Source organism: Ovis canadensis, chromosome 14, assembly GCF_042477335.2.
Source record: "Ovis canadensis isolate MfBH-ARS-UI-01 breed Bighorn chromosome 14, ARS-UI_OviCan_v2, whole genome shotgun sequence".
In the NCBI taxonomy this organism is placed as follows: Eukaryota; Metazoa; Chordata; class Mammalia; order Artiodactyla; family Bovidae; genus Ovis; species Ovis canadensis.
This window is the reverse complement of record NC_091258.1, coordinates 61,338,408-61,363,135: the sequence shown is the minus strand read 5'-3', so window position 1 is coordinate 61,363,135 and position 24,728 is coordinate 61,338,408. Positions and strand designations below refer to the sequence as shown.

Sequence of the window (24,728 nt, the reverse complement as noted above, 5' to 3'; positions counted from 1 at the left end):
TCAGGCTGACTCCCAGTGGAGCGCTTCTCCCCTGCAGGGCCTCTCATCACCTTGACAACGGCACCCCTACCAGCACTCTGCACTGAGGGCCTGAGAATGCTTTAGGGGCTTCGGTCAAGCGGGCTACTTAATTCCCCACAATCGCCTGTATCTCTGAGGGTCTTTCCCAGTCTCTGACCCCATCTTCGGTCTTTTTAGGTCTTGATCCCCCTTCCCCTCTAATTTGGTCTCTGGATTGCTGGTTTATTTGTTTCCAGATATCTTTTTCTCCGTGGCTCCCAGAAACTGCGCGTGTTACCCGGAGCCTTTCTCCAGGTCTCCACCTCTGTGTCCATCTTTGAGTGTCTCTCTCTTTGTGCGTCTCTGTGTATCTCTCAGGCCCTCTCACCGTTGCTTTCTGTTTTCCTTCTCTCTGCGCACCGCCACCCACCCTCTATTAGAGTCTCTCTTCCCCTTTCTCACCCTCCTTCCTACCTCAGTGATTCCAAACCCCTGAAGCCCCCTCCCGCACTCTCACCCCCAGCTTCCTCTTGATGATGGGCGAGCCCTCGGGCGTGGGCGGCTCCGCCGGCGTCGTGTCACCCATGTCCCCGAGGCCGGCCCCTTCGGGTCGGAAGGGGCCCCCATCGGCCACAGCCACCGTCCCATCGGCGACTCCCGGGTCCTCCTGGTCTGCCACCTCCTCGTCGCCCGCACCCTCGGCGGCATCGCCCGCGCCGTCGCCCGCGCCCTCGCCGTCCGCGTCGCCCCCGGACCCGGCCGGCTGCTCTCCGTGCACCTCGTCGCTCGTGGGGTCGGGCATGCCCGCCAGGAGCTCGGTCACCGTCACCTTCTTGGCGCCCTCCACCAGGCCGCCGCCGAAGAGCGAGCCCCAGAGCAGGCGCAGCGCGCCCGCCGCGGCCCCTGCGCCCGCCGAGCCCGCGCGCGCCAGCACCGCCCAGAGGAGTGCGGCCACCGCGGTCGCCGCCTCGCGCGCCGTGAGCCGCCGCAGCCGCCGCACGCGCCGCCGCAGGCTGCGGTAGCTGAGGCCCCGCATGGCCCGGTTCGCGGCCGCCACCAGCCGCGCCGTGGCGCCCGCCGCCACCGTGGCCGCCGCGCCCTCGGGCCCCGCGGCGCCCTCCTCCGCGCTCTCGGCGCCCGCCTCCGCCGCGCCGGCGCCCTCGTCCTCGTCCTCCTCCGGCTCGCCCTCGGGCTCCGAGATCTGCGCCGCGATCTGCATCTCGAAGATGGTGTCCTCGCAGAAGCTCACGAAGAGCTCCATCTTCTCCGACTCGCCGCCCTCGTTCACCACGTCGAAGATGAACTGACGCTTCGACTCCTTCACCTGCAGCGCGGGGCGGAGGGGACATGATGGGGGCGCCGTCGGCGGGCACTTGGGACCACAGCGAAGGCGGCCGGGCGCTCGCCGCTGTTCTAAGCATCTTCGTGGTTTTTATTTTCGAGGAGCGCACCTGTATTGCGCTCGCTGTAGGTGCACTTGTATGAATTTCAACAGGGCCAGGGCCAGTATCCTGGCATTTTGTGTATCGTAATCACATTTAATCCCTACAAACCATCCCAGGAGTATGGGCTGTTATCCCCATTTTACAGATGAGGAAGTGGAGGCCCAGAAAGTCACGTGCTCAGGGTGACACAGAAGGTGACAGGCGTGAAATTTGAATTCCCAACAAGCTGGCTCCAGAATCGATGTTTTTGGCTTCTTTGAGAAAGGGGGCATGGTGGTTGAGGGCAAAGGTTCTGCAGCCAGCCTGACTGGGTTCCAATCCCAATTCTACCACTGTTAGACGGAACTCTCTGGGCCTCAGTTTCCCCTTATGAATTAATAGATGCTGAGTGCTTAGAACAGGGCCTGGTGCCTACGAAATGCCCTATGTGCCTGCTATCTCAGTACTGCTGTTTGAGCACTGGAGGGCCATGCAGACAGACATGGGCTCCTTGGGACCACTAGAAGGTGAGAATGGGAAGGAGTGAGCAGGAGGAAGTGAGTGAGTGGAGGAATAATGCTAACAAAGAGTGTGCCCGTGGAGTGCATTTGAGGGGCAGAGGTGGGAGCTGGAGCTCCCACAGCAGGTACCAGAGTGTGAAGGACCAGTGACGAGCCACGGTTTCCTGCAGATGAAGGGATGTGCAGCCATCCTGGGTGGAGGAGGATGCAATGGCTTTTAAGCCAGATTGGAGAGCAGGATGAATGTACAGTGATGCCTCAGGGGATACAGATGAGTGAGCAAAATCTTGGGGGTTCTGGTGGAGTATGTGATGGGGGTCAATATGCAAAAGCCTTGTGAGAGGGCATAAGGGGCTCAGGGAGGTATCAGATGTGAGGAGGCCAAGGTGACATGGGAGAATGTGGAGGAGAAGGTGACCATGCCCGGCTCAGTGTGCTCCGCGGACATGGGCCTATGGGGGAGGCATGCATGGACCTGGGCAAAACCGGGGATGGAGGCTGTCACTGTGAGCTGTTGCTGCTGTTTAGTCACTAAGTCCTGTCCAACTCTTTTGCAACCCCATGGACTGTAGCCCACCAGGCTCCTCTGTCCATGAGATTTCCCAGGCAAGAATACTGGTGTGGGTTGCCATTTCCTTCTCCAGGGGATCTTCCTGACCCAGGGACTGAACCCACGTCTCCTGCATTGGCAGTGGATTCTTTACCGCAGAGCCACCTGGGAAGTCCTGTAAATGTGGGAGGGGTCTACAGTTCATACAGGCTGTGTGTATGCACCACGACGCTCACGCAGGGGGACCCAGGAATAAGTGTAAGAGGGCCTGGAACATGAGGGCAGGGTTCAAGGTGGGGTACAAGCCTGGGAGTGCATGAGCCAGGTCTCACCGAGGAGGAGAGTCGAGGGGCCCAGGGCTGAGGAGATGATGGGAGTGCAAGCCTCACAGACTGTGTGATGCGGGAAGGGCGTGCAAGAGCAAGCAGGAGGAGTGTGTGTGTGCCTGGGGGGGCATCTGAGAAACCAAAGGGAAGTGGGGGGAGTTCCCTGATGGCCTCGGGTTAGGATTCTGTGCTTTCACTGCGGAGGCCTGGGTTCCATCCCTGATGGGGGAACCATCCTGCATGCTGCATAGCATGACCAAAATACAAAAAAAAAAAAAAAAAAAGGAAGTGTGAGAGCAAGGGGCACACAGTCTTGGTGTGCATTGTGATTGTGAGCAGGAGGGCCACTTGGACAACAGGGGCTGAACCTGCATGAGGGGCACATGGGCATGTGAGAGAACGGGGGATGGGGACCACGTGCTGGCTAAGTGTGTGAGGTGGACTGGGGGAATGTCAGGGCCATATGAGTGTACTCTTGGAGCAAGTGAGTATGTAAGGGACAAACACTGGGCTGGGCATATTAGGAGCACATAGGTCAAGAGGTAGGCTCGGCCACCAAGGACATGGGCGAGGGGGCTTTTGTGAACATGTTGGAGAGGGCGGTCCAAGTGCTTATGGGTGCGCATGGGTGTGCCAGGGCATGTATGGGTGAATAAGTGAGGGGCAGGCAACCATATGGCATGCCAGGGCTTCAGGAAGGCACACTGGCATCCTCAGAGTGAGTGTGCAAGACAGGTGCACCCACAGGTGGGCCCAGAACAAGTGAGATAGGAATTGTGTGTTAGGAATTCAGAGGGCATTTGGGGGCACATGTGGTGACTGGTGTGGAGAAGGAAATGGCAGCCCACTCCAGTGTTCTTGCCTGGAGAATATCATGGGCAGAGGAGCCTGGTGGGCTACCTTGCATAGGGTTGCAAAAAGTCAGATATGACTGAAGTGACTTAGCATGCACACACGTGGTGACTGGTGAGGGATGGGCCAGCATTAGGGCATCCCGGAGCCCTCAGAGTGAGTGTGCGAAAGAGTGGGCACGGGCAGGCCAGCATCGAGAGAGAGCGTACCAGGAGCTGCTGGTAAGGTGAGCAAGGTGGGTGTAACCACATGGGTTCAAGTACACAGTGTGGGTACAGTTGCATCCGGACTATTAAGAGCTCCCAGGGTGAGTGTGCAAGAGGCAGGCGTGGTGTGAGCAGCCACACTGAAGGCATGCCAATGCTGCTGGTGTTGCATCAGGGTATGTATGCTGTGTGTTCAGTTGCTTCAGTTGTGTCCACCTCTTTGTGACCTCATGGACTGTGGCTCCCCACAGGCTTCTCTGTCCTTGCAGATTCTTCAGGCAAGAACACTGGAATGGATTGCCATGCCTTCCTCTAGGGGATCTTCCCAACCCAGGCATCGAACCCTCGTCTGCTGCATTGCAGGCAGATTCTTTACTGCTGAGCCACTGGGGAAGCCCCATATCAGGGTATGTCCATGCACAGGCCGAGTCTGCACAAGGTGGGCATGGGAGAGCCAGAGGTCTGCAAGGTCTGCAAGGGCACAGCAGTACCCATACAACATGTGCAAAACGGTGGGCATGGGCTTGCACGAATGGAGCAGGGGCCCAGTGGGGCCTGCAAAGGAGATGTGCAAAGTGTGCACTGCCCCATGTGGGGTCAAGCATGAGAGGGGCATGCCCCGGAAGTCCCGGGAGGCGAGCATGCACGTGCATGGGTCTGCTGACCTGGGGCATCTCCCACTGGGCGCGGTTGGTCTCCGAGATCTCGAAGTAGATACGCTCGATGCGGCGGGAGGCCCCCATGATCTCGATGCGGCCCAGGTAGGGCCGGAAGTACTCGAGGATGCTCTCCGCGAGCTCGAGGAAGTTGCGCAGGCGCGGGTCGTGCGGCACGTGCTCTGACAGGTTGGTCAGCAGCACCGCCACGTTAAAGCCGATGTCGCGGGCTGGCTCCTGGAAGCGGTTGGCGAACTCCTCACAGTCGATCATCTCGTTCTCATCCGCTTCGGAGCACGAAAGCAGGAACTGGATTTCCGGACCGGTGAACTGCTTCTGACTGTCCATGGCCTGGCGGGGGGCGGCGGGGTGGAGTAGAAGGAGAGGTCAGAAGGGTGGGCTGGGGAGCCCCGATGCTCTTCCTGAAACTACTATGGACTTTTCATAAAGACAGAAAAGTCCAGGATCATATAATCACCACCAAAGGCTGACACTCAGAGGTTGACATGGGTGAGACTGTACCAGTTATTAAAATACTGAATGCTAGGACTCCCCTGGCGGTCCACTGGTTAAGAATCTGCCTTCCAATGCAAGGGGACAGTGGTTCCATCCCTGGTGGGAGAACTAAGATCCCATATGCCATGGGGAAACTAAGTCCATGCACCACAACAAAGACCCAACACAGCTGATAAATAAATATTTTAAAAGTTACTGAATGCTGCATTTCCACAAAGCTGAGCCACACATGCACTGTCAGGGTGAGTCCATTTTTCATTGGTGGTAAGATGTGAATTGATGAAACTCAGCACTCATGTGCACTTAGTCACTCAGTCCTGTCCAACTCTTTGTGACCCTGTGGACTGTCGCCCACCAGGCTCCTCTGCCCATGGATTCTGCAGGCAGGAATACTGGAGTGGGTTGTCATGCCCTCCTCCAGGGGATCTTCTCGATCCAGGGATTGAACCTGCATCTCATGTCTCCTGCATTGGCAGGAGGGTTCTTTACCACTGAGCCACCTGGGAAGCCTCCCAGCACTTGGGTAGCAGCTGGTAAAGGGATGCCGTCCCAAGCTCCCTGCCGGCCATGTTGCTCTCCACCCATCCTCGCACTCTCACCCCTTACAGTGGCACCTGTGGTCTGTACCAGAGGCTCTCTTGACCCTCTGGCTGCAGTTGGGAGCCACCCAGTTGGGGTCAGGGAGCAGGAGGAGAACGGAGTTGTGGCATTTCTCTCCTTGGTTCCCTCCCTGTGCTGGTTGCATCTCTCCCTCAAAGGTCAGTCCTGCCATCCTGTCCAAACAGCTCCCTCTATCACCCAGTTCGATCCTCACTCTTTCCTCCAGGCCAGCCCCCTCAAGGCCAGGGTCCTGACTGATAGCAATACATGCCACCCCCTCTACCCCTTCCCCAAGACCCTTTGGTCCCCCATCCTACCATTTTCAGCATCTACATAATTGGCACCGGACACAATGGAGGCCTCCAAATCTCAACCGGGAATAAAGAGTCATATACTCATCACCCCAGAATTAACAAATGCTCACGATGACACATTTTCAACTACTATATTTTTAAGAACGAAAACATGCCAGCAGTGATTGGAGCCCTCTGTGTACCCTTCTCTTACTCCATTTCCCCATCCTCCCCCAAGGTAACCACTATCCTGGAGTTGGTGTATCCTTCCCCAAGAACTATGTGTCAGGGCGTTCCTGGTGGTGCAGTGGTTAAGAATCTGCCTGCCAATGCAGGGGACGTCAGTTCAATCCCTGGTCCGCGAAGATCCCACAGGCCTTGGAGCAACTAAGCCCGTGCACCACAGCTACTGAGGCCTGCAAGCCTTGAGCCTGTCTCTGCAACAAGAGAAGCCACTGGATTGAAAAGCCTGCAAACCACCATGAAGAGTAGCCCCTGCTCACCCCAGCTAGAGAAAGCCTTGGGAAAAGCAAGGAAGAGCCAGTGCAACCAAAAAGAAAAGTAATCAATTAATTATTTAAAAAGAACTGGGTGTCACACGGATGGACCTAGAGGGTATTATGCTTAGTGAAATAGATCAAAGAGAAATATTGATGTTTTCACTTCTATGTGGAATCTAAAAAATAAAACAAATGAACATAGGAGAAAACAGAACAAACAGAAACAGACTCACAGATATACAGGACAGGCTAGAACAAACCAGTGAGGAGAGGGCAGCGGGGAGCAACAAGATAGGGGAGGGTGATTAAGAGGTGCAAAATACATATAAAATCAATAAGCTACAAGTACATATTGTACAGCAAGGAGAATATAGCCAATATTTTATAATAACTTTAAATGGAGTATAATCTACAAAAACATTGAATAGCTATGTTGTACATAATATAACATAATATTGTAAGTCAACTCTACTTCAGTAAAAAAAGAAGTATGTGTCAGTACTTCTACTATCTATATCCTGTCATTTATCTGGTATCCTGTACATTATTTTGATAGAAAGAATTATAATCATGTAATTTTTTCACTAAACTGTATGTTTTCAAGATCTATCTATGTTGAGGTATAGGTCAGATGAATGCATTTCCACTGCTGTGTAGTATTCCTGTTTTATAAATACAGCATTCTATCCAGAAGAGAAGGTGACTCCAGGAAAGAAAATCGACAACCATCATAGAAGAAGGTTTGATGACAGACATTTAGATTATTTCCAGTTTTTTACTTTACAGACACTTCCATTGAATATTCTCATACTGCTCTCTGCTGCTGCACTTTTTGCAAAAGGTTCTCTGGGGCAATCTTTTAAATGTTTTGACAGCACCCACAGTAAGAATGCATTTTATAATGTGACAAAAAAAAAAAAAGATTTCAGGACACAACTCTGACTTTCGCTATGTAACGCACTCTGCAATGTTCTATTTTATTTTTAAAAATGCTGGTCATGACTTAACTAAATTAATTTCGTGACCAACAGATGGTTTGCCACATGCAGTCTGAGAAACGTTGCTCTGGGTATGAACAGAAGCGAAATTTTCTGGCTCTAAAAAGTGCTTTGTAGCCAAGAACTTTGCAAAAATGCTTTCTAAATGAGTAACATGCTTTGCAAATCATGAAGGGCTCTAGAAACCACAGAGCGTGGAGACATAATCACACAGGAACTCTTCACCTTCTACTGTCGCTCCATCAACCTGACTCCTTTTCTTATGATACAGTGTGACACTGCCCCTCTTAAAATCTGACTCCCCCACCCAGCTCCGCCTGGGGCCTGGGACTCCATCCCTTCCGTTCAGTCCTGGACTCTGCATGCTCTTGTGATTTGCTGCTCTCTTGTTGTCATTGTCCGTTTGCCTGTCCTTTCTTTTGAAATACCTTCCTCTCTGACTGTTGTCAGTTTCCTCTGCTGGAGTCTCCTCTTTCAGACCTCTAAAGGTTAAAGGGGCCCCAGGTCTGAAATCTTCACTCTTTTCTTGAGATAGACATGCTCCATGGAGAGAGCCTTGAGGCTCAAGCCTCGGAAAGCCATCCCATGCCAATGATTGTGAAGTCTACATCCCAGCCCTGACTGCTCCCCAGAATCCATACACGTGACAGATGAAGCCTTACCTGACATCTCTGTGTGGAAAAGGCCAGAACTGAACTCTTGATTTCAAAACCTCTCCTCCCACAGTCTTACCCATCTCAGGAATAGCATCACCACCCACCCAGGTGCTTAAGTTAAAATCTTTGAGTCATCCTTGATCCCTCCCTTTCATCTCACTACCCACACCGAATCCATCAGCAAATCTGTCAGCTCTGCTTTCAAAAGACCTAGGACACACACTTCTGTCCCCTCCATGGTTCTCTCCCCCACTAGAGGGTCACAGCGACTCCTCCCTGGTTTCTCCTCCTCTTCTCCCCAAAGTCTCTCCTGCCACCCCGCGCACACCCCTGGAGGGACGCTGTAAACATCTGAGTCAGATCACATCCCTCCCCTGCTCAGAATCCTCCCTTAGCTCCATTTCATTCAGGTTAAAAGTCAGAGTCCTCCTCACAGCCAACCAGGCTCAGCACATCCTCCCCCATCACCTCTCAGACTTTATTTTTGCCTCTCTCCCTCTCAACAGCCACGCTGGCCTCCTCTGCATCCCTCTTGTTCCCATTTCTCAGCCTTTACACTTGCTGTTCCCTTTGCTGGGGAGGCCACAAACTCTCCTACCTTCACAGGGTAGCATCCAGCTCTCAGCTTCAATGTCCTCGGCCCTCCCTGACCACCCAGTTTACAGGGCTGACTACATCACGCTTTGTTGCACACCACCTTGCTCATTTACTTCAGACCACAGGTTATAACCTGAAATTATCTTGTTTACTTATTTTCATCTGCCCCTCCCCATTGGGCTATCAGCTCTGAGGGTGGGGGTCTCTGTTTTGTTCACTGCTACACACAGTAGGCACTCAGTGCATATTTGTCAAATGAATTAAGCATTTTGAAAACTGAGAAGACTTTTTAACTCTGTTACAATTTTGGAAAATCAAGAAGTCCTTTTTTAAAAGAAGGCTGACCTTATCTTTTAAATCATAAAAGTAATTGAAAAGCCTGTTGTAAAATATAAAGATTTGTAAAGTTTGGGAAATCATATGCTGCTTTGCGTTTGGGAAACCATGTGAAGCTGGGTAACAGTCAGACATTTAGAAATGAGAATATCTCCATTTTGCAATTTCTAATGAACTAATGTGTCTGGGCATCAGGCACTGATGGTTGCTAACATCACAAAAGGAGTGATTAGGGGACAGGCTGTGGTTCTTAATGGGTATATGAAGCACCATAAAGGAAGGTGCTGGCAAAAAAGAAAAAAAAAAAAAAACAACACAAAACTCCAAACCTGAGTCTGATCAAGCTTCGTGACCTAAGTCCTAGTTTGCAGAAAATGCAGGGGACAGAAGAACAGATTAAATGACACCATAAGGTTGCATCAGCCAGATCCAAACAAAGGCAGGAAACTCTACGATTAATAGAGAAGTATCTACGGATAGCCATGAGCTACATGTGGCTACTGAGCCATAGAATCGTGGCTGGTGCAGAGTGAGATGTGGCAACAGTGTATACTTGTGGATTTTGATGACAGTGTAAAAAAAACAATTTAAGATATCTAATAAGTTTTATATTGATTATATGTCAAAATATAATTTTGGTGGAGGAGATTAAATAACATATATTGTTTAAAATAATTTCATGTGTTTCGTTTCACTCTTTTAAAAAGTGCAGGTACCAGAAATTCCTTAACTGTATGTGTTGCTCCCATTGTATCTCTTTCTAAAAAATAATTGTTTACTTATTTGGCTGTGCTGGGTCTTAGTTGCAGCATGTAGGATCTGGTTCCCTGACCAGAGACTGAACCTGGGCCCTGTGCATTGGAAGCACAGAGTCTTAGCCACTGGACTACGAGGGAAGTCCCTGTATTTCTATCAGGCATTGCTGCTCTACTGGATTAGCAGACTGGATCTCTAGCAGATAAACTGTCAGGAAAGGAAAAAGTGAAGGAGGGACAGCAGTCAATAGAAGGAGGTTTAACGAAATAGCAACCAGGCTTCCCTGGTGGTAGTGGCTCAGTGGAAAAGAATCCACGTGCAATGCAGGAGACACAGGTCCAGGAAGGTCCCAAATGCCACGAGCGATGAAGCCCGTGCGCCACAGCTACTGAGCCTGTGCTCTAAAGCCTGGGAACCACAGCTACTGAAACCCACGCACTCTAGAGCCCGTGCTCCGCAGCAAGAGAAGCCCACACACCACACCTAGAGAGTAGTCCACACTCGCTGCCGCTAGAGAAAAGCCCGCACAGCAAGAAGGAGCCCGCATGGCCAAAAATAAAGACAGAAATAAAGCTGTCTTTTTTTTTTTTTTTAAGAGAAGAATTAGCAATCAATAGCACTAGATGACCTTGTTTGGATGTTGCTTCAAAGAAATTACAAAAAGTTATATGTGATATTTTGAAGATCTGGAAATTAGAACACAGAGCAGACATTTGATGATTTAATGAGCTATGGATCTTTTTCATTTGTCTTCATTGCTTTGTTTTCAGTTAGGGATGATAATGACACTGTGGCTTGTTAAATAACAGGAAACCCTTTTAAGACCATATATTGGACAGTTCCATTGATATGAAGTGTCCAGAATAGGCAAATCTATAGAGACAGAAAGCAAATTAGCAGTTGGCAGGGGCCTGAGTGGGGGAAATGGGAAGTGACTGCTAAAGGGCATGGCGTTTCTTTTTTCGGGGTGATTAAAGTGTTCTAATATTAGATTGTAGCAATGGCTGCACAATTCTGTGAATATACCAAAAAACTCCTCCCATTAAATTATACCTTTTATATGGGTGAATTTGATAGTATATGAATTATATCTCAATAAAGATGTTTTTAAAAGGAAGTCTTGAATTCAGAGAGATGTACAAAAACATTTGCTAATAAAAAAAAAAAAACAAAGAAAACTGCAAAATAGTGCCAAGAATAAATTAGTAGCCTAAGATATGTTTTCACCCACCAGGAAGGGCTTTCCAAACTGTCGTAGATGTTTTGGAATCTGCCAAGTACTTTTCACTGGAGATATGGTTTGCAAACTGTCAAGAACTCTGTCAACCATGAAGAGCTTGGGAAACCCTAAAATAATTCTGTATGTTTTTCAATGCAGATTTACATGTGAAAGGAAATGCAGAAATAAATGCCTGGAGATTTGAACACCAAGAGGATAACCGTGGCAGCCTTTGAAGAGATATGATGAGAAATGGGTGGGAGGTAGGGATCAAAGGTAACCTCAACCATAGCTGTAAGTTCTGAATTTTTTTACAAAAGGAATGTACCCCTGTATTACCTATCTTGTTTAACATTAATACAAATATTTTAAATGATTTTCTACATAAAAATCAAGTCTTGGACTTCCCTGGTGGTCTACTGGTTGAGAATCTGCCTGCCAATGCGGGAAACGTGAGTTCAAAGCCTGGTCCAGGAAGATTCCACTTGCCATGGGGCACCTAAGCCTGTGTGCCACAACTACTGAGCCCGAGTTCTGCAATTACTGAATCCTGCATGCTCTAGGACCCGTGAACCACAACTAATGTGTTGCAACTATTGAAGCCCGTGTGCCCAGAGCCGGTGCTCTTCAACAAGAGAAGCCACCGCAACGAGAAGCCCTTGGATGGAAACTAGAGAGTAGCCCCCGCTCACTGCAACTAGAGAGAGCACAGCGATGAAGACCCAGTGCAGCCAAAAAACTAAATTTAATTAAAAAAATAAGTTTTATGCATGTCCAAACTCCTCCCCCCAAAAAAACAAATAAACAAACAAGCCATCATAAGCAAAGGCAAAAGACAAATGATGAACTAGGAAAAAGAAGTACACCTCATATCACTAGCAAAGTTATAAGCAGCCCAATATATAAAGAGCTCCTAGAAATCAAGAAGAAAACTGCCAACATCCCAGTAGAAGAGTAAGCCAAGGGCACAGGCGGTTCACTGAACAAGTAATACAAAAGAAGTAATGTGCGCATGATAAGCCACTTCAGTCGTGTCTGACTCTGTGACCCTCTGGGCCATGGGCCACCAGGACCCTCTGTCCATGGGATTCTCCAGACAAGAATACTGGGGTAGGTTGCCATGCCTTCCTCCAGGGGATCTTCCTGAGCCAGGGATTGAACCTGCATCTCTTACATCTCCTGCATTGGCAGGCAGGTTCTCTACCATTAGTGCCACCTGGGAAGCCCAAAGTAATGTGTAAAGATACTTCACGGCACTCATAGCAGGATAAATGTGAGTTAAAACTGCGCAGCACTACCCCCTTTCACCTATCAGATTGGCAAAAATCCAAATATTTGACAAATGTGGTCTGGTGGTGAGGCTGTGGGGAAACAGGCAGCCTCACATGTTGCTTATGAGAAGGAAAAACAGAGGGCAAAATCTGTCCGAATGACAAATGCATTTACCGTTTAGCCCAGCAATCCCACTTTTGGAAGTCTATCTTCAGATATAACTGCACATACAAAATGATGTATGCACATATTGTTCTAGTCAGCATTGCTAGTGGCCCACAAGGAGGCTTCCTCAACACACTTACTCCCATCTGCTGGAAACCTGTGGTACAAATTTACAATATCTGTGCTATAAATTGGCACCTTTGTACAGTGCACGGCTTGAACAACTATGCATGGCAGCCCTAACGAGAGCACGCGTTGTAATGGCAAAAGACTAGGCACACAGCAAGTGTCCATCAACAGGGAATAATCAGAGACTTCCCTGGTAGTCCAGTGGTTAAGACTCTGTGCTTCCAATGCAGGGGGCATGGGTTGGATCCTTGGTTAGGGAACTAAGATCCCACATGCCTTAAAGCATGGTCAAAAAAATAAAATAAAATAAATAGCTAAGTGAAAATACTAATAAGAATAATAAATTATTTTTGAAGAAAAATGGGAAATTATCAAATAAACCATAATACATACGCAAAGTGGAATACTGGACACCTATACAAAATAATCAGGACACTCCCTGTATCTCTAGAATATATTGCAGGACTTCCTTGATGGTCCAGTGGATAAGAATCCGCCTGCCAATGCAAGGGACATGGGTTCAATCCCTGGTCCCAGAGGATTCCACACACAACAGAGCAACTAAGCCCGTGGCCACAACTACCGAGCCCACATGCCCTCGAGCCCATGCTCCCCAACAAGAGAAGCCACTGCAATGAGAAGCCCACGTACCACAACTAGAGAGCATCCCCCATGACTGGCAAAAAGACTGTGCAACAACGAAGACCCAGAACAGCCAAAATAAATAAAAATAATAAAATAAATAAAATTATAAAAAATAATGGATGGCTGAATAATATTTCATTACATGTGTACACACGCCACCTTCTTTTCTTGGTAGTACTTCTACTGTAAAAAAATTTTAAAATTTATTTATTTTTTAATTGAAGGATAATTGCTTTACAGAATTGTGTTGGTTTCTGCCAAACATCAACATGAATCAGCCATAGGTATACCTATGCCCCCTCACACACCACCTTCTTCATCCATTCATCCATTGACAGATACTTAGCCTGTTTCCACACCTTGGCTATTGTGAATAATACTGCAATGAACATGAGAGAGCAAACATCTCTTTGAGATAACAGTTTCGTTTCCTTTGGACAGATATCCAGAAGTGGGATTGCAGGGTCATATGGGACTTCGCTGGTGGCTCAGACGGTAAAGCGTCTGTCTACAATGCGGGAGACCTGGGTTCCATCCCTGGGTTGGGAAGATCTGCTAAAGAAGGAAATGGCAATCCACTCTAGTACTATTGCCTGGAAAATCCCATGGACAGAGGAGCCTGGTAGGCTACAGTCCATGGGGTCACAAAGAGTCGAACACGACTGAGCGACTTCACTTATGGTAGTTCTAGTTTTAATTTCTTGAGGAATCCTCTATTCTGCTTTCCATAGTGCACCAGTTTACATTCCCAGCACCAATGGTCAAAGGTTCCCTTTTCTCTACATCCTTGCCACACTTGTTCTTTCTTTCTCTCTTATTTTTTTTATAACAGCCATCCTAACAGGTGTGAAGTGATATCTCATTGTGGTTTTTTTGATTTGCATTTTCCCGATGATAAGTGATATTGAGCACATTTTCATGTACCTGTTGGCCATTTGTATGCCTTCTTTAAACAATGTCTATGCAGGTCTTTTGCTCATTTTTAAATAGATTTATTGAGTTTATTGTGTTGGAGTTATCATGAACATTTTGTGTGCACTGGATATCAACCCCTTATTACATATGAGGTTGGCAAATATTGCTCCCATTCTGTAAGTTGCCTTTTTATTTTGTTGATGGTTTCCTTTGCTGAGTAAAGTCCTTTCAAAATGTTAAATGATGCAGGGGACTTCCCTGGCGGTCCAGTGGTTAGACCCCATGCTTCCACTGCAGGGAGCACAGGTTCGATCCCTGGATGGGGAACTAACAACCTACATGACGCACAGCGTGGCCTATATATATACAGATAGATAGATAGATAGATAGATAAATGACATGACTTTATCTCCTGCATTATGCTTTCTGGTTCTCTTGCAGCCATCCCCCCTCAGACTCTCGCTGAAAATCTGCTGGTCGAGAGAGTATGGCTGGGACTCCCCAGAGCAGGCTTGGCATTCAGGAGGTGCTCGTTGACTATTTATTGAGCTAGTAAGTGAATGACCCTGGGGGCAGTGTACTTTGGAGTCAGACTGCCTAAATTTGAATCCCAGACTTGTCAATTAGTTGCGTGACCTTAAACAGAGCATTTCCACCTCCCTGTGCCTCAGTTTCCACTTCTGTAAAATGGGAATAAAAAAATAGTCCTTACTACCTCATGGTTGCTGTAAATTACCATTCATTTACACATAGGACCTGGCGCAGAGTGAGAACATGAGAACATGATACATATTATCCCTTCTCCCTAAAGCTTAGGTAGCAATGTAGTTATGACTTCATCTTCCATTGCAGGGGGAGCAGGTTCGATCGCTGTTCGAGGAGCTAAGATCCCACATGTCTTGGGACAAAAACCCAAAACGTAGAAAAAAAGAAGCAATATTGTAACAAATTCAATAAAGACTTTTAAAATGGTACACATTTTAAAAATCTTAAAAAATAAAAAAAGAATCTGTGAGGGATTGCCAGGGAAGGTAGGGGTCCCAGGGGTGGGTGGCACAGATGCCCAGGGAAGCAAGCATTGCTAGGGATGGGGGAGGACATGGCCAACCGTGGCAAATGCTGTCAAGATGACGGGTCAGAGGAGAGATGGTAGGGTGGAGAGATCCCTGATGATCTTAGTTGGTGTAGTTTCAGGAGAGTGACAGAGACAGAAGCCAGCAAACCCCAAATGAGGGAAGGAGTGGGAGGTGAGAAAGGAGTTAGCAAGTGTAGACAGCTCTTGGGAGGCGTGGCTGAGAAGCGGGGAGACGGAGAGGCAGGGAGGCTCTCGGAGGACAGCTGGGAGGCATGGGGCACTTTATACTTAACTTGGGTGACCCTGGGCTTATTTAAATGCTGATGGACAGCAGCAATTGCAACCCCTAGGATAAAATAAGAAGCCATAGGTCTGTACCGATATAAATAAATGAACAAATGCATAGACAAACAAGTAAATGGAAGAGAAAGGAAAAACTCTTCCTTACAGTAAAACGGTACCTAATCTGTGCAGAAAAGGGAATCTTCTTACACTGTTGATGGGAATGTAAATTGTTGTGGACCGTATGGAGGTTCCTTAAGAACACTAAAAATAGAATCACTATATAATCCAGCAATCCCACTCCTGGGCATATACTCAGACAAAACACTAATTCAAAAAGATACATGCACCCCAATGTTCATAGCAGCACTGTTTACAATAGCCAAGACATGGAAGCAGCCTAAATGTCCATCAACCGATGAGTGGATAATCCCAATGGTACGGGGACTTCCCTGGTGGTCCAGTGGTTAAGAACCTGCCTGCCAATGCCGGAGACATGGATTCAATCCCTGATCTGGGGAGAGTCCACGTGCCTCGGAGCAACTAAGCTTGTGCTCCGCAACTACTGCGCCTGCATGCTCTGGAACCCATGCTCCACAGCAAGAGAAGGCACCACAATGAGAATGTGTTGTTCCACACAGGGCAACAAAGAGTAGCCCCCGCTGGCAAATAGAGAAAGCCCATGTGCAGCAGTGAAGACCCAGTGCAGCCATAAATAAGGGCCTAAAAAGACGACGCAGCACACGTAGACAACGGGATACTACTCAGTCCTACAGATGAATGAGATAACAGCCTTGCAGCGACACGGATGGGCCTAGAGCTTATCATGCCAAGCCAAGTAAGTCATAAAGAGAAAGACAAATCCCATATGGTGTCACTTATATGCAGAGTCTAAAATACGACACAAACGAACATATGTACCAAACAGAGACAGACTCGCAGACGTGGAGAATAGGCTTGCGGTTGCATGAGGGGGTGCGGGGGAGGGAAGGATGGGGAGTGTGAAATTAGCAGATACAAACTATTACATATAGAATGGGTAAGCATCAAGGTCCTACCGTACAGCACAGGGAACGCCATTCAACATCCTGTGATGCTCCATAATTAAAAAGATTATATATATATATATGTAAACTGAATCACTCTGCAGTACAGTGGAAATTAACAGAACATTGTAAATCAACTATAATGCAATAAAAATTTTCTAAAAGGTATCTAATTCCCAGGTGGCACTAGTGGTTAAGAATCTGCCTGCCAGCGCAAGAGACACAAGAGATGTGGGTTTGATCCCTGGGTCAGGAAGATCCCCTGGAGTAGGAAATGGCAACCCACTCAAGTATTCTTGCCTGTAAAATTCCATGGACAGAGGAGCCTGGCAGACTACAGTCCCTGGGGTCGCAAAGAGTTGGACATGACTGAGCAGACACACACAATGAAGGTAAAGGATGTCAGAAAATTTAAAAACTCTCTCTTATCAACTGCCAGAGTAATAATCATTTGACATAAGCATTTCTGATGGATGCCAACCTGGGTACAGGATATTTACATAGTCTCAAAGCACATCCTCACAAGATACCAAGGGGAACGATAGTATCATTACAGTGGAAACCCTGGTAAACACCTTCACCAAGTGAGCCGAGCTAACACGGACTGAAATGTGAAGAACTAATAGCACGCACCTCCTGAGCTGATGCACCAAGAAGGACACAGTGCTTCTCATATTCCTGTCAAAGTCTATAACCTCAGTCGAATCACAAGGAAAACTCAGACAAGCCCACACTAAGGGCCATCCTATAAAACAACTGGCCTCTATTTTCCAAAAATGTCAAGCTCATAAAAGGCAAAGACAAACCAAGGAAGGGTTCTGGATTGAAGAGGGCTAAAGAGACAGGCATCACCAATGCAATGAACATGAACTTGGGCAAATTCCAGGAGAAGGTGAGGGACAGGGAGGCCTGGCATGCTGCAGTCCACGGGGTCGCAGAGTCAGACACGACTGAGGGACTGAACAGCAGCAACAAAGGGACAGGATGCCTAAATTCAATCCCTGATCCCAGACTGGATCCCTGACAAGGGAAAAACTTCCTTCAAGGGTGAAAATTGAATAAAATCTGCAGATAGCAGCATTGTGTCGAAGATAATTTCCTGATTTGCATAAACGTTTTGTGGTTATGTAAAAAAGATCTTTACGACCTGGATAATCACAATGGTGTGATCACTCATCTGGAGCCAGACATCCTGGAATGTGAAGTCAAGTGGGCCTTAGAAAGCATCACTATGAACAAAGCTAGTGGAGGTGATTGAATTCCAGTTGAGCTATTTCAAATCCTGAAAGTTGATGCTGTGAAAGTGCTGCACTCAATATGCCAGCAAATTTGGAAAACTCAGCAGTGGCCACAGGACTGGAAAAGGTCAGTTTTCATTCCAATTCCAAAGAAAGGCAATGCCAAAGAAGGCTCAAATTACCACACAATTGCACTCATCTCACACGCTAGTAAAATAATGCTCAAAATTCTCCAAGCCAGGCTTCAGCAATACGTGAACCGTGAACTCCCTGATGTTCAAGCTGGTTTTAAAAAAGGCAGAGGAACCAGAGATCAAATTGCCAGCATCCGCTGGATCATGGAAAAAGCAAGAGAGTTCCAGAAAAACATCTATTTCTGCTTTCTTGACTATACCAAAGCCTTTGACTGTGTGGATCACAATAAACTGTGGAAAATTCTGAAAGAGATGGGAATACCAGACCACCTGACCTGCCTCTTGAGAAATCTGTATGCAGGTCAGGAAGCAACAGTCAGAACTGGACATGGAACAACAGACTGGTTCCAAATAGGAAAAGGAGTACGTCAAGGCTGCATATTGTCACCCTGCTTATTTAACTTCTATGCAGAGTACATCATGAGAAACGCTGGACTGGAAGAAACATAAGCTGGAATCAAGATTGCCGGGAGAAATATCAATAACCTCAGATATGCAGATGACACCACCCTTATGGCAGAAAGTGAAGAGGAGCTAAAAAGCCTCTTGATGAAAGTCAAAGAGGAGAGTGAAAAAGTTGGCTTAAAGCTCAACATTCAGAAAATGAAGATCATGGCATCCAGTCCCATCATTTCATGGGAAATAGATGGGGAAACAGTGGAAACGGTGTCAGACTTTATTTTTGGGGGCTCCAAAATCACTGCAGATGGTGACTGCAGCCATGAAATTAAGACGCTTACTCCTTGGAAGAAAAGTTATGACCAACCTAGATAGCATATTCAAAAGCAGAGACATTACTTTGCCGACTAAGGTCCATCTAGTCAAGGCTATGGTTTTTCCAGTGGTCATGCATGGATGTGAGAGTTGGACTGTGAAGAAGGCTGAGCGCCGAAGAATTGATGCTTTTGAACTGTGGTGTTGGAGAAGATTCTTGAGAGTCCCTTGGACTGCAAGGAGATCCAACCAGTCCATTCTGAAGGAGATCAGCCTTGGGATTTCTTTGGAAGGAATGATGCTAAAGCTGAAACTCCAGTATTTGGCCACCTGATGTGAAGAGTTGACTCATTGGAAAAGACTTTAATGCTGGGATGGATTGTGGGCAGGAGGAGAAGGGGACGACAGAGGATGAGATGGCTGGATGGCATCACTGATTCGATGGACATGAATCTGAGTGAACTCTGGGAGTTGGTGATGGACAGGGAGGCCTGGCGTGCTGCGATTCATGGGGTCGCAAAGAGTCAGACACGACTGAGCAACTGAACTGAACTGAACTGAACTGAAGGGAATGAACTCATTTTCATTACCTGAAGTATTTAGAGGTAAAGGAGAATCATGACAGAGTAAATGAGGTAAAAAGTTAACATATTTGCAATCTGGGTGAAACAGTATGCAGAAATTTTATGTAATGTTCTTGGCAACTTCTCCATAAGCCTGAAGTTATTTGAAATGAAAAAGATAAAATAGTGATGGAAAAGATCTGGCAGTAATAATAGAAATAATAATGGGCAATATCTCCTGTATTCTGTGTTCCAGGCACTATCCACTGTTCACCCACTGCCCACTCTCATAGCAGTCCTTTGAAACAGTTAATGTTATTATCTTAGCCCCATTTCACAGATGGGGAGCCTGAGGCTCAGAGCAGATGAGTGACTTGCCTGGCGTAGAAAGGATGGCAAAGCCAGGTGGGTGGACTCCTGGATAAAGCTGGTTCCTGCCTCTCCCTCCTAACAGTCTCATTATTTAGACCTGCAGTGGTCATTAGTGACTGCCTCTCCCATTCGTCTATAAGCCTCATGAAGGGAGGGCTGTGTCTGTCTCAGGCGTTGCTCTGTCCATGGTCACGGTACCAGCACAGGGCCCAATGCAGAGGAGAAACCCAATGGATGTTTATCAGCTGAAAAACTGATCTCTATTTATAATAATGATAAAATTATGACTATTAATAATGATAATAGAAATACTGGTTCTTATTTGTATTAATGCATTTCATCTTCAAAACAACTCCAAGGAGGACTTCCCTGGCAGTTCAGTGGTTAAAATTCCCTGCTTCCAATGTAGCGGGGAAGGTTCAGTGCCTGGTTAGGGCACTGAGGGCCCACATGCTGCTCAGCCAAACCAAAAACAAAACCCAAGGGCTTCCCTGGTAGCTCAGTGGTAAAGAATCTGCCTGCTAATGCAGGAGACATGGGTTCAATCCCTGGTCTGGGAAGACCCCATCTGCCACAGAGCAGCTAAGTCCCTGCACCATAACTATTGAGCCTGTGCTCTAGAGCCGGGGAGCCACAGCTGCTGGAGCCCACACACCCTAGAGCCCGTGCTCCACACCAAGAGAAGGCACTGCAATGAGAAGCCCGCACACCTCAACCAGAGAGCAGCTCCTGCTCGCCTGAACTAGAGAAAAGCTGGTGCAGCAACGGAGACCCAGCACAGCTAAAAAATTTTCTTAAATAAATGAAATTATTAAAAAAAAACATCAAAAAACTCCAAGGATGGATTTATTCCCATTTTACAGATAAAGAAATGGAGGTGCCCAGAGGAGTCTCTTGACCAAAGCAGGCAGCCAGGCAGGTGCACAAGTGGCCCTTGGCACCCCCACCCATCCACCTCCCAGTACCCACCTTCTGGAAGTCCTTCTTGGAGATGAGACCACGGGGATCAGTGACATAGTCCTGGAAGGCCTCAGAGCCCACGATGTCCTTGAGTTTCAGGAACATGTCAAAAAACTTGAGGATCATCTCCACGTTGGATGAGGATTCCACAAGCATGTCCACCATCTGCCGGGCAATCATGCCGTTCACCACGTTCCCTGCGGGCAGCCCCCGATCAGTGTGACCCCAAAGCACCTCCTCTCTGGGTCCCCATGTGGCCTGCCTCCCCTCTTTAGCTCAGGAGCTGCCAGGATGCCCTGTGCTGGTGGAACTTCCCGGCCAGCTTTGACCCCTCCCCAAAGGGTCACTTCCTGCTCTGCAACAGCATCAGGTGTGAACCTGGCCGATCCTGTCTCCATCCTCCTCCCCCTATAGCTGGGGGAGTCATCAATAAAGATAACAACGGCATCAGCTAACAGCAGGTCCCAGATGCCATGGCAACGGCTACATTGGCGTGACCTCATCTTTGTAAGGAACATGAGTCCCTGTTCATTTGTACAGATGAGGAAATAGACTCAGAGGGACTCCGCACTCAGGGTTCCATAGCCAGTGAGGCGGTGGGGCGGACTTGAACCCAGAGAGGTGAGACCTCAGAGCTCACACACCTAAGTCTTTCCCAAGTCCATAGGGGCCAGGGAAGTCCGTAGAAGACTGAGGTAGGCTGGAGGGCAGACAACAGGGAGAGGTGGAGACTGTGGTAAACTGGGACACCATGCTCCCCCGCCAAAGCAAACTGGCTCCAGCTTCTCTTTAAACAGAATTTCACTTTTATTTGTTTATTGGCCACACCACATGGCTTGCAGGATCCATGACCAGGGATTGAACCCAGGCCATGCCTGTGAAACTGCCAAGTCCTAACCACTGGACTACCAGACAGTTCCCCAAACTGGCTCCAGCTTCCTTTCAGACCTTTCAATTTTCATATAATCTCAAATGTATTAATGCATGAAGTTTCCAAGAGTACAAGGGAACTTCATGTATTCCAGACTGATCAATGGCTTACATTTTCCCATTTTTGCTTTTTAATACCGCTTCCTCTATTTTTTTCACTGAATCATTAAAGAGTAAGCTGCAGACATGAGGCATTTTACCCCAAACATTTCCACATATATATTCTAAATGATGAGGACATTCTCTTATCTAATCTTAACGCTGTCATCAACATCAGATTGAATATTAATATTATTTTGTTATTTAATCCAACTCAGCTGACTTTTGCCATGTGAGACTGTAGACCCTGGACACTGAGTCTTTCAATTTTTCAAAAACAAAATGTTTAAAGGGATTGCTGCTTTTAAACTTGATTTTTTAAATTTAAATTTATGATTTATTTATTTATTTTTGTTGCACCATGCACTGCATGTGGGACCCTAGTTCCCCAACCAGGGATCGAACCTGTGCCCCTTGCACTGGAAGACACAGAGTCTTAACCACTGAACCACCAGGGAAGTCCCTAAAACTGATTTTTAAAAGCTAATGACTAGTTACCAAAAATTAAGACATTGTAGGAGGATTATTCATTGCCAAATGGTTTGTCATAGCAAAATATATTTTAAAAACCTTGAATGTGGAACTTCCCTGGTGGCACAGTGGATGGGAGTCCACCTGCCAGTACAGGGAACACAGGTTTGATCCCTGGTCTGGGAGGATCCCACACGCTGGGGAGCAACTAAGCCCACGCACTGCAACTACTGAGCTCGTACTCTAGAGTCTGGGAGCCAGAGTTACTGAGCCTGTGTGCTCCAACTACTGACCCACATGCAGCAGAGCCGCACACCGCAACCACTGAGCCCACAAGCTGCAACTACTGAAGCCGGTGTGCCTAGAGCCTCTGCTCTGCAATAAGAGAAGCCACCACAATGAGAAGCCTGTGCACTGCAATGAAGAGTGGCCCCTACTCGCTGCAGTTAGCGAAAGCGGTGTGCAGCAATGAAGACTCAAAAATAAATAAACACATTAAAAAACAAACCAACCCTAAATGTCCATTGATAGGGTTATGGTTAGATGAATCACTGTATCACAACACAACTGGTCATATGCAGCCATATAAAAGAATGAGGATGCTGTTATGAACCTCTATAGAAAAAGTCTTTGTCTGCAAGTTAAATTAGTTTATTAATTAGTAATAAATTATGGTTGTTTTAAGCCACTACATTTTAGGAATATTTGTTAGGCAGCAAGAACTGACTGACACATTCAGCAAATAAATAATGATTCAGGGCAGACATTTTAAAAAGTGTCCTGGCCACCCACCTGATTAAGATTTCTCTGGGCAATCAATAAATTATCATATGTACATAGGACCTGGCACGTAATAAGTGCTCCGTAAGTGTTTGGAGAGCTTTTTACAGCGGTTTAAATGCATTGACCCTGGCACGGTGTCAGATGCGGTTGAGGCTTACACTCTCCTGGGTCTGAGGGCCATTCTCGAGCTCGTCTGCACCTTGGTACCCCCCACTTAGCCCAGCCACTGGGCATTTACCTTCCAGTAGTGACAGCAACATCACCACCATGTCCTTCTGCAGATCCAGCAGCTCCTTCAACAGCTCGATCTGGCTTGAGTCCTAGGGACCCCACATCCCAGCTATGTGAGGGTTCTTTTTGGCAGAGAGGCCTCCCCCACCTCCAGCTGCTTCCATCCACCCAGCAGGGCCTAAGACCACTTTTCTTCCCCCATCTTACCTCCGAGGGGACCCGAGTCCAGGCATGTTCCTCGGAAGCAGGGCAAAGGGCAGAGAGACAAGATTGTGGGGCGGGGGTCGACACTGGGGAAAGTGAGCCCAAGGGGGGATGTGTAATGGCAAGGGCTGGTTGACACAGAGGGCTAGGAGGAGTATGGGGCTGAGAGCAGATGCCTGGGACCAAGAGAGACAGAGACAGACAGGAGCAAATACTGGGGACACTGACACAGATCTGGGAAGGGATGAGAGCTCCACACTGCACCTGGCCTACGGTGGGAGGCTGAATGTTTGTTGAATGAATGTGTGATGAAAAAAGTGAGACTCTGGGTTCAGGAAGAAGGCTGCAGGGCACAGCTATGGGCTCTCTGGTAAGCCTTTTGGGAAGAATGTGGGGACACTTTGCTTCTTCTCTTATAGTGTCTCATGGAGGGCCCACAGAAGTCTCCAACATTATCGAAGTTCTGACTCATGGTCCCTATTTGTATGAGGCTGAACTACACAAAAATGCCAATATTCAGGCATGCTGCCAACAAAGCGGTAATTTCATAAGGTTCTACCTAATAAAATGGAAGAAGGGTAAGGGCACCAGGTAAATGGGATGTAAGGCTCCTCCTTGCTAGTTGTAAGGCTTGATGTAAGGCTACCCCATGCTAGCTAATTCTAATCCTAAAGTGCGCGCATGCGTGCTAAATTGCTTAAGTCGTGCCTGACTCTCTGCAACTCTATGCACCGTAGCCGCCAGGCTCCTCTGTCCATGGGATTCTCCAGGCAAGAATACTGGAGTGGGTTGCCATTTCTTTCTCCAGGGGATCTTGCTAACCCAGAGATCAAACCCACATCTCTTATGTCTACTTTCATTGACAGGAGGGTTCTTTACCACTAGTGCCACCTGGGAAAAAGCCCTCTAATCTTAACACTTTCCCATGATTCCAAAGCTCTGCATTCTGACTCAAAGATTCCAACATTCCAGGATCTCATATCCTGGTGAGTGCCTGTGGTGTGTGCCTGCCCAAGACACAGCTACTTAATTGATTCAACAATCCTGCTCTCAGAGAATATAGGACTAAACTCACCTTCCTGGTTCTACGGGTGAGTATTGGACCACGTCTGGCCAATCAGAACTTTCTTTTCCCTGACCAGGGTGATTGGTTCAGGAATGGGCATGTGACTCTGTAGTCCAATAAGAGTATGGCAACTCTTTTCTTGGAGCTAAAGAGGGGTTCTTTCCCCTCTGAAGCTGTTAGAGGGGCTCACCAGGACACCATTCTTTCCAGCCCCTGGGAAGTGCCTGCTTGATAATGAAGCCAGAGAGGAGACAGACATTTCTACTACCAGCATTCTAGACCCTGGATATGATCTGATCTGTGATGTGAGCTGATAAGTTCTTCTTCTTCTTCTTCTTTTTTTTTTTTTTGTAAGCCACTACTTTGCA

At 47.6% G+C, this 24,728-nt stretch overlaps 1 protein-coding gene across 5 annotated transcripts in view; it reads right to left on the bottom strand.

The window, feature by feature from the left end:
- RYR1 (ryanodine receptor 1) overlaps positions 1-24,728 on the bottom strand; it is a 126,081-nt gene that overhangs the window by 12,097 nt on the left and 89,256 nt on the right. For all 5 annotated transcript variants that reach the window (XM_069550703.1, XM_069550701.1, XM_069550702.1 and 2 more), the window contains 4 exons: positions 23,098-23,179; positions 20,586-20,773; positions 4,545-4,886; positions 518-1,324 (listed from right to left, as the gene is read on the bottom strand). In XM_069550703.1, the coding sequence (XP_069406804.1) occupies positions 518-1,324; positions 4,545-4,886; positions 20,586-20,773; positions 23,098-23,179 (1,419 nt within the window). The remainder of the gene's footprint in view (positions 1-517; positions 1,325-4,544; positions 4,887-20,585; positions 20,774-23,097; positions 23,180-24,728) is intronic.